At 47.7% G+C, this 12,155-nt stretch overlaps 1 protein-coding gene across 1 annotated transcript; it reads right to left on the bottom strand.

Annotated features, from left to right (window-relative positions):
• Positions 1-3,606: 3,606 nt before the first annotated feature.
• On the bottom strand, positions 3,607-11,238 carry MRPS15 (mitochondrial ribosomal protein S15). Its single transcript, XM_045548248.1, has 8 exons — positions 10,955-11,238; positions 10,611-10,655; positions 9,451-9,526; positions 8,273-8,321; positions 7,701-7,785; positions 5,929-5,987; positions 4,001-4,192; positions 3,607-3,761 (listed from the first exon to the last, which is right to left on the bottom strand). Exons 1-8 carry the CDS (start codon positions 11,082-11,084, stop codon positions 3,681-3,683), a joined length of 717 nt encoding a protein of 238 aa, XP_045404204.1. The 5' UTR covers positions 11,085-11,238; the 3' UTR covers positions 3,607-3,680.
• Between the last annotated feature and the right edge of the window lie 917 nt (positions 11,239-12,155).

The raw sequence follows: 12,155 nt of genomic DNA, 5'->3' as shown, positions 1-12,155 counted from the left end.
GGCTAGGGCCGGGAGATCTGGGGACCGGCCTCGACGCCGCCAACCCGTAGCTCGGGACTCGGGCATGGAGGAAGGGGGCCGGGGGCCCCGGGTGCCCATGGAAGAGGAGAGCCCGAGCAAAACGCCTTTAGAGCAGGCTCGGCCAGACGGACCTGGGCTAGAATCACGGCTCGGTATTTCCTAGCTGTGTGACTTCGGGCAGGGTTTTTGAGCCTTGGCTTTCTCTTACGTAAAATAGATGTAACATCCCACTCATAGGACTGCTGAGCGGAATCAGTGAGATCATGGAAAACACCCCCTCTGAGGGCAATTTGCCCACACAAGAAAGTCTTTCCTGGACATAAGCCAAGCTTAAGTCCTTTCCTCCATCCCACGCCCTCCCTAGTCTGTTTTCCTTCCTCTCCAGCCAAGTTTTGAAAGGGTAGTACACTCAACCTGAATTTAACAGCCTCATTCCCCACCTCACTATAACTGAGACTGACCTCCTTCCAGCCCACCGAACCTGCTTCGCCATGAATACTTTTGGTTCTCTTAACTGACATCGCAGCACCAGGACTATACAATAGTTGAATGCTGGCAGCCCAAGGCTTTCTTCGGTTATTTTGCCTGGTCTGTGCACCATTTTAAAAGGGACTATAACTAGGATACATCTTAGCATAATTACCTTATGTCAGGCTTTCAAGCATTTATTACCTGCCTGGCTCCTAAAAGCATTTGAATTTGCTTAGACTCTTCCCTTGGCTTCTCAGATCATTTTTTTTGCCCCTAGACGATGTAGCATAGTGAATAGAACATGGGCTTTGGAGCGAAGACAGAGCTGGGTTTGAATCCTAGACTTGTCTCTAACCAGCTCTTTGACCTTCTCTCATGGTAAAATGAGAATAATTAGCCAATGTGGGGAATAAAGGTGGCTTTGAATATTAGGTAAGATAATGTGCCTAAGGCAGCACTTAAAACAGTGCCTTTCCTGTAGGGCCTGATCCATTAATAAGTGTGTTCCTTTTTCTCTCCTTCCCTTCTGCTAGACCCCTAAATGTTGGCACCTGGCTCTCTAGCAAAACACCTCTAAGCAGTCCTGCCCATGGAAGAAACATGTTAAATTAATCTTCACTTCTGAGTCTTTGTCTCACTTGTTTCTGCAGAATCTCAGGCTCTCTGTTCTACGCTCACTGCACCTTCCCTTCCACCTCAGCTGCTTCTCTGGGATCATCCTTCCCATTCTGACTTGGCCCTTTTTTCTTCCACACTCCCTCCCTGGGCAATTTCACTCACACCCATGGTTTTAATCACTCTAACAACTCCCAGACCTCTCTACTTGAGTCCCAGATCTATTTCCTCTTTGCACAGCACTTTAATACATCTCTCTCCCTTTTTGGCTTTCCTCAGTGGCTTCCCTTCTCAGAATGAAGTCTAAAGTCTTTTCTTCAGTGTTATGGACTAAATGTTTGTGTTCCCCCAAATTCATATGTTGAAGCCTTAACTACAATGTTATGGTATGTGGAGATGGGGCTTTTCAGCGATAATAGGGGGTAGATTAGGCCATGGGGGTGGGGCCCTCATGATGGATTAATGGCCTTAGAAGAGAGAGATCTCCCTCTCAGTACATGCACTAAGGCAAGCGCATGTGAAGACACACTGAGAAGTTGGTTTTTCCAAGCCAGGAAAGTCCTCACCAGACACTAATCGGCTGGTACTTTGATCTTGGACTTCCCAGCCTCCAGAACTGTGTGAAAATAAATTTCTGTTTAAGCCACCTAGTCTATGATATTTTGTTGCGGCAACCTGAGCAGAATATACCCAGAAAGCTCTTTATCACCTTGTTTCTGCCTATCCCTCTGACCTCATCTCTTCCTACTCTTCTCTGTGCTCACTCAGTTTTAGACACATTGTCCTTCTTGGGTTCTACAAACATACTGTGAACTAAAATAAAACTTTAAGGCTCACCCCCTCACTGGCCAAAGGAATATTCTAAAACTAAATTGTCTTCCAGGAAGAAGGAGGTCAGACATGCCTTACCATGCCCCACTCCCTTCTTGGGGACATCCTTTGTAACCCATTAATAGGCCTAAGGGTACACAAGACAAACCTAAAGTCCTCAATTTACACAACAAACATATGTCCGGTGGCTTATCTCTGATAAACAGCAACTATGTTAAAACATTCCAAGCCTTTAGACAAAACTTCCTCTTTAACCAATTACAAGCCAAAAAATCTTTAAACCCACCTATAACCTGTAAGCACTCCCCCCCTTCGAGATGGTTGACCTTTTTGGGCCAAACCAATGTGTGCCACCCACGTATTGATTTATGACTTTACCTGTAACCCATCTCCCTAAAATGTATAAAACCAAACTGTAACCTAGCCACAGCGAGTCTACTTGCTCAAGGCCTCTTGGGCGTGGCTCTGGGTCATGGTCCTCAAATTTGGCTCAGAATAAATCTCTTTAAAATTATTTTACAGCATTTGGCTTTTTTTCCATTGACAATACCAAGCATACTCAGGCTTCAAGGTCTTGGCACCTAACTTGATGTAGATGGTTGGGCCTTATGGGAAAGGGGTTATCCATAACCCCCCAGAATTTATAAGCAATGCATTATGTATGCAGTTTCCTGGGGATAGGACTTGTAGGTTTTATCAGATTCTCAGTAGGAACACCAATACCCCTGTTCCCAAAATAAACCTTCCCTGATCTTTTCCCTTCCCATCTACTCTCCACACAGCTGTTGCTTAATCATCTAAAACAGAGCTGTTGCTATCACTCCTTCAGTTTTAAAACTTTACCTGTGTCCCCACTCCCTACAGGACAGTGTGTGATCTTTTAGCCTAGCAAGCATATAAAGCCTCACATACCCCAGCTGCAGCTTATCTTTCAAGCTTTATTTCTGCTTCTCACTGCTCTCTGAATACAGCATGCATGTCTAGACTTCTTTGCTTTTATACTTGCAATTCTTTCTGCCTGGGTTGCCTTCTCTCCTTATTTCTGCCCAGTGAATTCCTACTTATTCTTTAGGGCCCAGTCCAGAAGGCAGTTCCTACAGCTGGCCTACCCAGCCAGCCACCCTTCCATTGCGCTGCCATGTACTCTGTCTCACCTCCAGTGAATCATATGCCACCCGGATGACAGGTAGTTGTTTATATGAATGTGTGAGGCGTGTCATGAGAGTATCCCTTGGTGGGTGAGGGCAGGGAATCTGCCTTCCCAGAACTGAATGAAAGAATAAATTCATTTTCTTTCTCAGGCCAAAAAGAGCCCCATCTTCCCTCACATCATTCTGCAAGGCAGAAAGAAAGAAATAATTTTAACAGAATTTATTGGTTTTCTTTCTTTTTTTTGAGACAGGGTCTCACTCTGTCACTTAGGCTAGAGTGCAATGGTGTGATCATGGCTTGCTGCAGCCTTTAACTCCTGGATTCAAGTGATCCTCCTGGCTCAGCCTCCGGAGTAGTTGGGACAACAGGCATGTGCCACCATGCCCAGCTAATTAAAAAAAATTTTTTTGTAGAGATGGGGTCTTGCTACTGCCCAGACTGGTCTCAAACTCCTGGTCTCAAGTGATCCTCTTGCCTCAGCCTCCCAAAGTGCTAGGAATACAGGCCTGAGCCACCTTGCCTGGCCCCAGAATTTATTGGTTTTCTTTGAGTATCTCTGGTCAGGCTTTGGAAGGGCTCTCCGCGTTCTTCTAGTCTTGTTTTCGAGCTGCTGCTTCTGCAGCTTTTAAGGCCTTTTTTTCCTTCTTCAGCTTCTGAACCTCCTGGAAAACCTGGGGGTGAAAGGGGGCAGGAAAAGACCTGGTAATACCATGCGAAACCTCAGACTTAGAGCAGATGGGCTGGCAACTATCTTCCTTGATGGTAACCCCAACCTTCTTCCATGGGGTTGGTGGCCTGTGACCTCCCTGGGTCCACTGCAGGCCCTAGGGCCAGTTTCCATGCCTCCCTTCTGTTCCCTCCATCCCAGTGCCATTGTGGGGCCAACCAAAGCAGCAATTCTGACTCATACCCGAATGCAGAGAGCCTTCTTGGTCACGAATCTGCGGTGGGCTGTTCGGTAATACAGAGGGGGAAAAGTGTACTCAATCCCCAGCTCCCTGCATGTCTTCTCGAAGACATCATAGTTAGTGTTACGGAGGTTTTTGAGCATCTTTTTCCTCTGGTCAATACTCATCAGCAGATAGCGTTTGTGGGCTTTGTCCTATAAGAGAATCTGTGTTACTTTTAGTATTATATAAGTGTTACTATTGTTTACGGTAACCAAGGATGGTCATTTTATCACTTCATTGAAATTTCCCAACAATCTTATGCAAATATTAGTACAATTCTGAGAGGGGTACTGTTAGTGTTATTCCCACTTTATAGATGGGAAAATAAAGGTTCAAAGATGTTTTCTGACTCAAAAAAGATCCTTAGAAGTGTAGGTGGTGAGGTTGGGTCTTGAATCTGGATCTACTGCTGACTCCAAATCTCATGCTCTTTCTCTTTTACCATCCCCTCAGCGTTTCCACAGGTTAGCAAACTGTCAGCTGAGGAGGAGAGGAGGAAAGGCCTTGCGCTCTTCCTGGACACCTCCCACCCACAGCCGGGTGCTGCCCTGCGAGGGACCTCTGCAGTGGGCTGGTGTTCTATACTCCAAATGAACAAAACTGTGATAGCTCCAGGGAACACTGAGGTGCCAGGCATGGTGCTGGACGAGTCTGTATTCACAACCATGTGTTTATTTATTATCATCATTATTATTATTTCTTATAGAGAAGGGGTCTTGCCATGTTGCCCTGGCTGGTCTCAAACTTCTGGGCTCAAGAAATCCTCCTGCCTTGGCCTCCCAAAGTGCTGAGATTACAGGTATAAGCCACTGTGCCTGGCTCAGAACCATGTGTTTATTAAAAATCACAGCAATTGCCTAATTACAGCAGCTCTGTACTGGACACTGTGCTGAGACAGACATCACGGTTAAGAACATGGGCCCTGGAGCAAGATCGCCTCGTTTCAAGTCTCAGCACATCACATCCCAGTGGTGTACCTTGTGGAATAACTTAATCACTCCGTGACTAGATTATTTGTTTGTAAAATGGGAAAGAAAGATGGCTCTAAGGGTTAAATGAGATGATACATGTAAAGTATTTAGCATGGGGCCTAAAGACTTTATATGCATCATGTTGGCTACTGTGATTATTTCAACTAATCCTTGCAATCCTATGAGCAGGTACTCTTATGATCCCTATCTTATAGGTAAGAGAACTAAAACTCAGACCTGTAACTTCCCTAAAGTCACACAGCTAGTTAAGTGGAAACGGCAGACCTGGGATTTGAACCCAGGGCAATCTGAATTCATTCATGCATTCAACAAATATTTACTGAGAACCCAGTATGTGCCAGACAGTGACCATACTCTAAAGTTTGTGTTCTTAACCACTGATGACACTTGGCATAGACTTGCAAGGCTCCCATTTCTCCTCTGGAGGCAGGAGGGAAGTGTTTTTCCCGCTGCAGCTGAGGGGTGGGCAATCTGGTGGTGTAGCCACCGGGCTTATCACGCTGCTTCTCTGGACCCAGATCCCTTCACCTCCCAGACTTCTCTCCCCTGGGCTGCTGTTGTTAATTCTTTTTTTTTTTTTTTTTTTTGAGAAAGGGTCTCACTTTATCACCCAGGCTAGAGTGCAGTGGTATCATCATACCTCACTGCAACCTCAAACTCCTGGGCTCAAGCATCTTTCTGCCTCAGCCTCCCGAGTAGCTAGCATTACCTCAGCAACCACGCCCAGCTAATTTTTCTGTTTTTTGTAGAGATGGGGTCTTGCACTTGCTCAGGCTAGCCTCCAACTCCTGGCCTCAAGTGATCCTCCTGCTTTGGCCTCCCAGAGTGTTAGGATTACAAGCATGAGCCACAGTGCCCAGACTGTTGTTTAATTCTGAATGATGCCCAGGGTTTACCTTTCGATGTTTCTGCATGTGTTCCTCATAATTGCGTATCTTGATGGTCAAGGCAACAACTGAAACCACAAACCACAGAGGATGAGAGTTGGGCACAGAGGAAGGAAGGGCCCAGGCCTGGGTTATGTTTTAAGAACTCAAGGAATAACAACCACTAATGCTCTGTACAGCTCTCTATAAATCCCAATGCACTCTGAATTTTGAGATCTCAAAAGACTTTGGATTATCTTTGCTTTAGAAAGCAAAGACAAGGAAGGGAAACTCCTTAATCTTATAAAGATATCATCCAAAAATCATATAGCATTCTAAATGGCAAAGCTTTAGAGCATTCCCATTAAATTCAGGAATTAGACTAGGATGCATGCTATCATGGTTAACAATCCAACATTGCACCAGGGGTGCAGACAATGCAATAAGATTCCCAAACTGTCAAGGGTCTACTCCTTGCCTCTCCCCTTCCAGCTGACACCCGTAGCCATGCTTTCACTAATGAGTTTTCAGAATTATCACCTCCCACTTGTCTCCCAAGGCCCTGGAACTTCCTTCCTTCAGGCATCCTCTCATTTGATTCCCACCTGTATTACAAAGACAGGGACAAAAGCAGAAGCTGGCCTAAAAGAGGCTGTCATGACAGCAAGCCCTTCCTAGCACACGCTGAATTCTGGAGCACTGCAGAGAATGCCCCTGCCCACAAGGCCCCTTCATATCACCTTGCTGTAGAGTGTAACAGGACAGTGAGATGGGCTTTGGTTCCTGAGGGGTTCTCTAGGGCAGACAGTATGCCAAAAGCAACTGGCTTTCAGAAACTCAGTATTAATGAAAAAACAGAACTGATACTTGTGCTTAAAGAGGACTCCTCTAGTTATCACCCTTCTGGTGCCTTGGCAAATATGCCATCTGTTCCGGCCAACCTGGGAGATTTCAGCAGTGATAATGCAGAAACAGGTGAGGTTGCAGATGGTCCCTAGGCCAGGGTTTCAGTGGGGCCAAGGGAAGCTGAAACTCATCTCTCACATGGGGCTAGGGAGGACCCAGGAGTGGGCCTCTATACCTTCTCTATGGGGTTTTAGTGTCTGAGATGAACTCACCAGACTTTAATCCCTGGCAGAGGGGGAAAAAAAGAATGAAGGCAGGATGGTGGTGGAAGAGGAGGAAGAGGCAGTAGTATGGGCCAGTGGCAAAGGGAAAAAAATGTGCAGACCCCATGCAGGTCCACTAGTCTTCCTCATTTGCTCTCAGTGGTCCATGAAGAGAAATTCCCCCCAAAGCAAGGGGGAAGTGGTGGGGATTTTCACTTACATCTAATGAGGGTTACTGCCAGTTCCAGCTTGAAACCAAAGTAGGAACATTATTTATTCCCTTGGGAATGCTCCACAGTGTCTAACACATGAAGGTTCAGTAAATGTCAGTCTTACTACAATTATATTAAAACAGAGCATGAGCTTTAGTTTCTAAGGTGTGTTTACATCCTCTTGCTTCTCACGATCCTGCCACGATGTAGGTAATGCCCTGCCCTCCCTAACCCCCTGAATTCCAGACTTGGAAGCAGAGGCTCCAAGAGAGGACGGGTGACTTGCTCAGGCTCACACAGAAGCGCAAGGCAGGACCTGGGCGCTGACCCCAGCATCAGAGCTCAGCATCATTGCCTTAGGTCCTTCATGTCTCTCCCTTTCCTAAGCCACATCTAAGCATGCTTGTAGAGGAGAGCCCTAGCTCAGGTCCCAGCTAGCAGACTCCCCTGCACCCCCACTTCCCAAGGGCCGCCAACGAACTTCGAGCCTCCAGGGATCTGGTGTCCTCAGGGTTTGCCACGACCTTTTTCATCAACTGTTCTTCCTTGATTTTTAGCTTCTCCTTCTGTTGAAGACAGAGATAGAGAAAAATCTGTGCAGTCTGCCATCCCCTAAGAACTAGCCCTCCTGCCCCTGAGGCCATGGCTGCAGTTATAGCAACTAGGCCCATAAGGCTCAGGGCCTGACTTCACTCTGCTCACTGTGGCCTCAGCTAACCACACAGCTATTTACATTTAGGTGAGCCCAAGGTCAAAGCCACTGACAGGAGAAATGGCTTGTGGGATGAATGTCCCCAAAGCTTGCTCATTCATTTGTGCATCAGATCTTTATTGAGCACCTGTTTGTCAGGTGCTAGGGATACAATGGGGGAACAACAGTACTTCTGCCCTCAAGATGCTCAGTATGGGGGTACTGATAAGTGGACACAATGACAGTGGGCTAAGTGCTGTGACTGGAGAAGCTTGGGATGGAAGAGCTAACCAGGGTAGGTAGAAATCCCAGAGGAGAGGACTGAGGGAGGCTGTGGCCAAGATTTGGCACAGGCTGCTCACCTTGTTGGCCATTTCCAAAGACAAGAGTCTTTTCACGACATCATCAACCCTGTGGAAAAACCACAGCAATGAAAGATGGGTGTTGGGGAGAGAAAATGGGAAGCAATGCTGTTTTCATTTTGCTTTGAAAAGCAAAGATGATTGAAAATTCCATCTCCAGGCCGGGCGCGGTGGCTCACGCCTGTAATCCTAGCTCTGGGAGGCCGAGGCGGGTGGATCGCTCGAGGTCAGGAGTTCGAGACCAGCCTGAGCAAGAGTGAGACCCCGTCTCTACTAAAAATAGAAAGAAATTATCTGGCCAACTAAAAATATATATACAAAAAAAAATTAGCCGGGCATGGTGGCTCATGCCTGTAGTCCCAGCTACTCGGGAGGCTGAGACAGTAGGATCGCTTAAGCCCAGGAGTCTGAGGTTGCTGTGAGCTAGGCTGATGCCACGGCACTCACTCTAGCCGGGGCAACAAAGTGAGACTCTGTCTCAAAAAAAAAAAAAAAAGAAAATTCCATCTCCAGCAAATAAGTCTCTCTGGAGGTGGGGAGCCATTTCCCAGTGATTAAAAGTCAGCATGGATCTGGCTTGCTGGGCTGAAAAGTACAGAAAATTGGGGCTGTCAGCTCAAGTGTTCCGGTCTCATCACAGGGAGGATTTCCATTTTAGCTAGGACATGGTTCAATCTGCCTTGAGACATTTCAAGTCAAACTGCACAGTGGGAGGGACTGGAGGGACTGCCCAGTTCCCACCACACAGGACAGGGACTAAGCAGAAGGACCCTGGCTTTGGTGTCAGTCAGCCCTGGATTCAAACCCTATCTCTGCCCCTTGCAGGGCTGGACTGCTCCTGTATGACACTGAGCAGCTTAATAATCTATAGAATGGGGACACTATTTCTTCCCTTATAGGGCTTTTTTGAGGATCAAGAGATGAGAGATTTCTACAAAGACCCAGAGTCAACAAAACAAAACAAAACAAACAAATAAACAAACAAGTAGTTGACTCCACAAATGCCATCCGCCCTTCCTACCCACTCACCCTCACCATGCCTGAGTCTCTACACCTCTGTGCCTCATTCTATAATTGAGTTTCAGATATAACCGACCAAGCCTCAAAGTCACTTTCCCTGCTCCCTGCCAATCCTCCCAGGGCCCCCAGCCTCCTCAAGTAGGTTTCTTCCTGCTTACTTCTCAATTCCAGGCACGTTCTGGTAGTCTTTAAGCAGCATGGAAGGGGGTGGGTCATCGTCTTGGCTGGGCTGGACTGTCAGGTATAGGGATAGAAAACACCCAGAGTCAACTCTCCGTGCCCATCCTCCCAGACTTGGCTCTTCTCACCCCTCTCCAACTCTGTAAGGGACATCTAGGGTCTCAAGCAAGGCACAATATTTCTAGGCTCAGTTTCTCCTGTGCAAACCCTGTGGGTACCTGCGTTGATTCTTCACTCTGGGAGTAGGTGGCTTTTCCCAAGACCCTGTACTATGCCTGCACCTCTCGCATACCTGTCTGGCTCTACAGCTATCAGATCCCACACTAGGATGGGTCCTCCCACAGTCTGGTCCATGGCCCAGCCTAGAACGGGCACTCAATAAACACCTATTGGCTGTCTGCATGAATGCAATAAAGGGGTTGAGGAGGAGTAGCTAGCTTCCGGATGCCTGAAATGTAAGTACCAAGTAGAAACCACAAGAAAACCTCAGCTTTGGTGTGCACATCCCCACTGTCCCTTAGAGGTGAGGGAGAGGCATGGGATAGATCAACTTATTCTCTCCAGACCCAGCTCTGCCAGTATGTGAATAATATTAATAGCAATAAATACTAATATATGCTACATCTAAATGAGCATAATGCTAAGGATGCTTTTTATGTGTTATCACTGAATCCTAACAATCCTCTCAAATGGATATTTTTACACTCATTTTAGAAATAAGGCTCAGAAAGAGGAAGTAACTTGCCCCGTATCATTTACCTAATAAGGGATCTTAACCGCCACGCATACTGACTTGGAATGGGAGACTACAATCCTCTATCTCACAATGGCAGACACAAAGTGCCATACTCCAGTAAGGCCTGGGTGGTGCCAGCCATGCATTCTCTCTGGATAGCTTATTTTCATTCACCGGGAAAGCTCCTGCTCTCGCCCTCCACACTCCTTCTCCCCGCCCCCGCAGGCTTCAGGCTAGGGCTTTGTGTGAGGTGGACGGTGGGGATTTGCTGCCAAGGAGCTCAAGCCCACCCCTCTGCCCACTCCTTCTAGTGGCTCTAACTCGCCACCTTCGTCCCCTTAGCCACCCCAAGCCTTCAGGCGATCTCCCTTCCGCCCCAAGTCCCACCTTAGGAACTCTTACCTGGTTTCTGGATGGCATATCCGCGGACGGCCTGGAGGAGGACACCTACACAGAAAAGAGAGGGCTGAGGCTCATCTCCTTAAATAGCCCAGCCTCAACTTTTTTCTTTGTTCCTCGTGTTACCCTTCTTCCAGGGTCTATGCGCTTCTGCGCCTGACCGCTGCACTGGTTCTTCCTTACCCCGCAGCCCCTTGTGTCTCACACGTCGTCTCACTTCTTCCCCAGCCACCACCCTTTCCCATTATCCTGCTGCTGTAGTCCTTCCTACCCTGATCCCCCAGCATTCTCTATCTCTGCCGAACCCCATTTCCCTACGCCCGCCGTCCCATTTCCCAGCTCCTCACTTCGAGGCTGCGGGCCCGACTGGCTGGAAGGAAGCCTGGCGCTCCCTCTGCCCAGCAGCCCAAGGACTGGGGCCTGGGTCACTGTCTGGGTCCGAATCGAACTCAGCGCCCTCCACGCCGTCCTCAGCATGGTGACTCTAACCCCCGGGGCCCCGCGCCTCGACCGCTGTCCCTTTCGCGGTACCGGCGGCCTCACACGGGCGCCGCCATGCTGGCTCAGGCTCGACCAATCGAGGCAGTTGCGATACCGGAGCAGACGAGGACCGAGAGTATGGATTGGCGGGCGGGACGCTGCGGTGGCGCGGAGGTTTGAGTTGAGCTATAGAGGTCTGGTTAGCAGCTGCGCAAGATCGGAGCGTGGTTAGTGGTGTGCGGTGTTGTGTAAATTATAAAAGGCCACTTTTTCTTGGGCATGCATCCCATCTTTGATCCCTCGGTATGTTCCTGGCCTTGGGCCGCGGTTATTTCGGGGCTTTCGTGGGGCCTGCGGTAGCCTTCCAACCTAGCAGTAGCCTCCCAACCCCATCTCCCGCCGCGAAATCAAGGATGGGGCCCTGTAAGAGCTGCTGGGTTTCAGCCTCATCTCTGGCAGCCTTGTAGCTTGGTGGCTAAGGTCGCTGATTTTGGAAACAGACAACCCTGGGCTGTAATTCTAACTCAGCCATTTACTCAATGTGTAATCTTGTGGGCAAGTCACTTAATCTTTCTGGGCCCCAGTGTACTCATCTATCAAATGGGGATGGTAATAACAGTATCTGACTTTTAGGTTGTCGAGAGGATTAACTGAGAAAGTTGTATGTAAAGCACCTGGTATATGTAAGCATTCAGTAAATGCTGTGCTATTATTTGTGATATTATTTGTGAATGAGGGGGGTGTATGGGCGAATACAGATTAAAAGTAAGAAAAATAAATTTTAATTCTCCCTGGTGCAGAAAGGGAAAAGACTCGTCCCCTTCACTTTTTTTTAGAGCGTGTACTTTAGAAAACTTGTAGTTGTGAATTAATTCTCTAGTCGTTTGAGATGAGTGTAAATCTTTTTATTTATTTTATTTTATTTATTTTTGAGATAGAGTCTTGCTCTGTAACCCTGGATAGAGTGCAGTGGCGTCATCATAGCTCACTGCAACCTCAAACTTCTGAGTTCAGGTGATCTTGCCTCAGACTCCTGAGTAGCTGGGACTACAGGTGCATGCCACCACA

The sequence above is a fragment of the Lemur catta genome, chromosome 3, assembly GCF_020740605.2.
Source record: "Lemur catta isolate mLemCat1 chromosome 3, mLemCat1.pri, whole genome shotgun sequence".
NCBI classification, from domain to species: Eukaryota; Metazoa; Chordata; class Mammalia; order Primates; family Lemuridae; genus Lemur; species Lemur catta.
The sequence above is the reverse complement of the archived record's forward strand: the minus strand, read 5'-3'. Positions and strand labels throughout refer to the sequence as shown.

Coding starts and splice junctions, on each gene's coding strand:
- MRPS15 (XM_045548248.1), bottom strand. CDS start 11,084: ATGCTGAGGACGGCGTGGAGGGCGCTGAGTTCGATTCGGACCCAGACA. Junction 9,527..10,610: donor ATATGCCATCCAGAAACCAG/GTAAGAGTTCCT, acceptor TATACCTGACAG/TCCAGCCCAGCCAAGACGAT. Junction 7,786..8,272: donor CTTTGGAAATGGCCAACAAG/GTGAGCAGCCTG, acceptor TGTCTTCAACAG/AAGGAGAAGCTAAAAATCAA.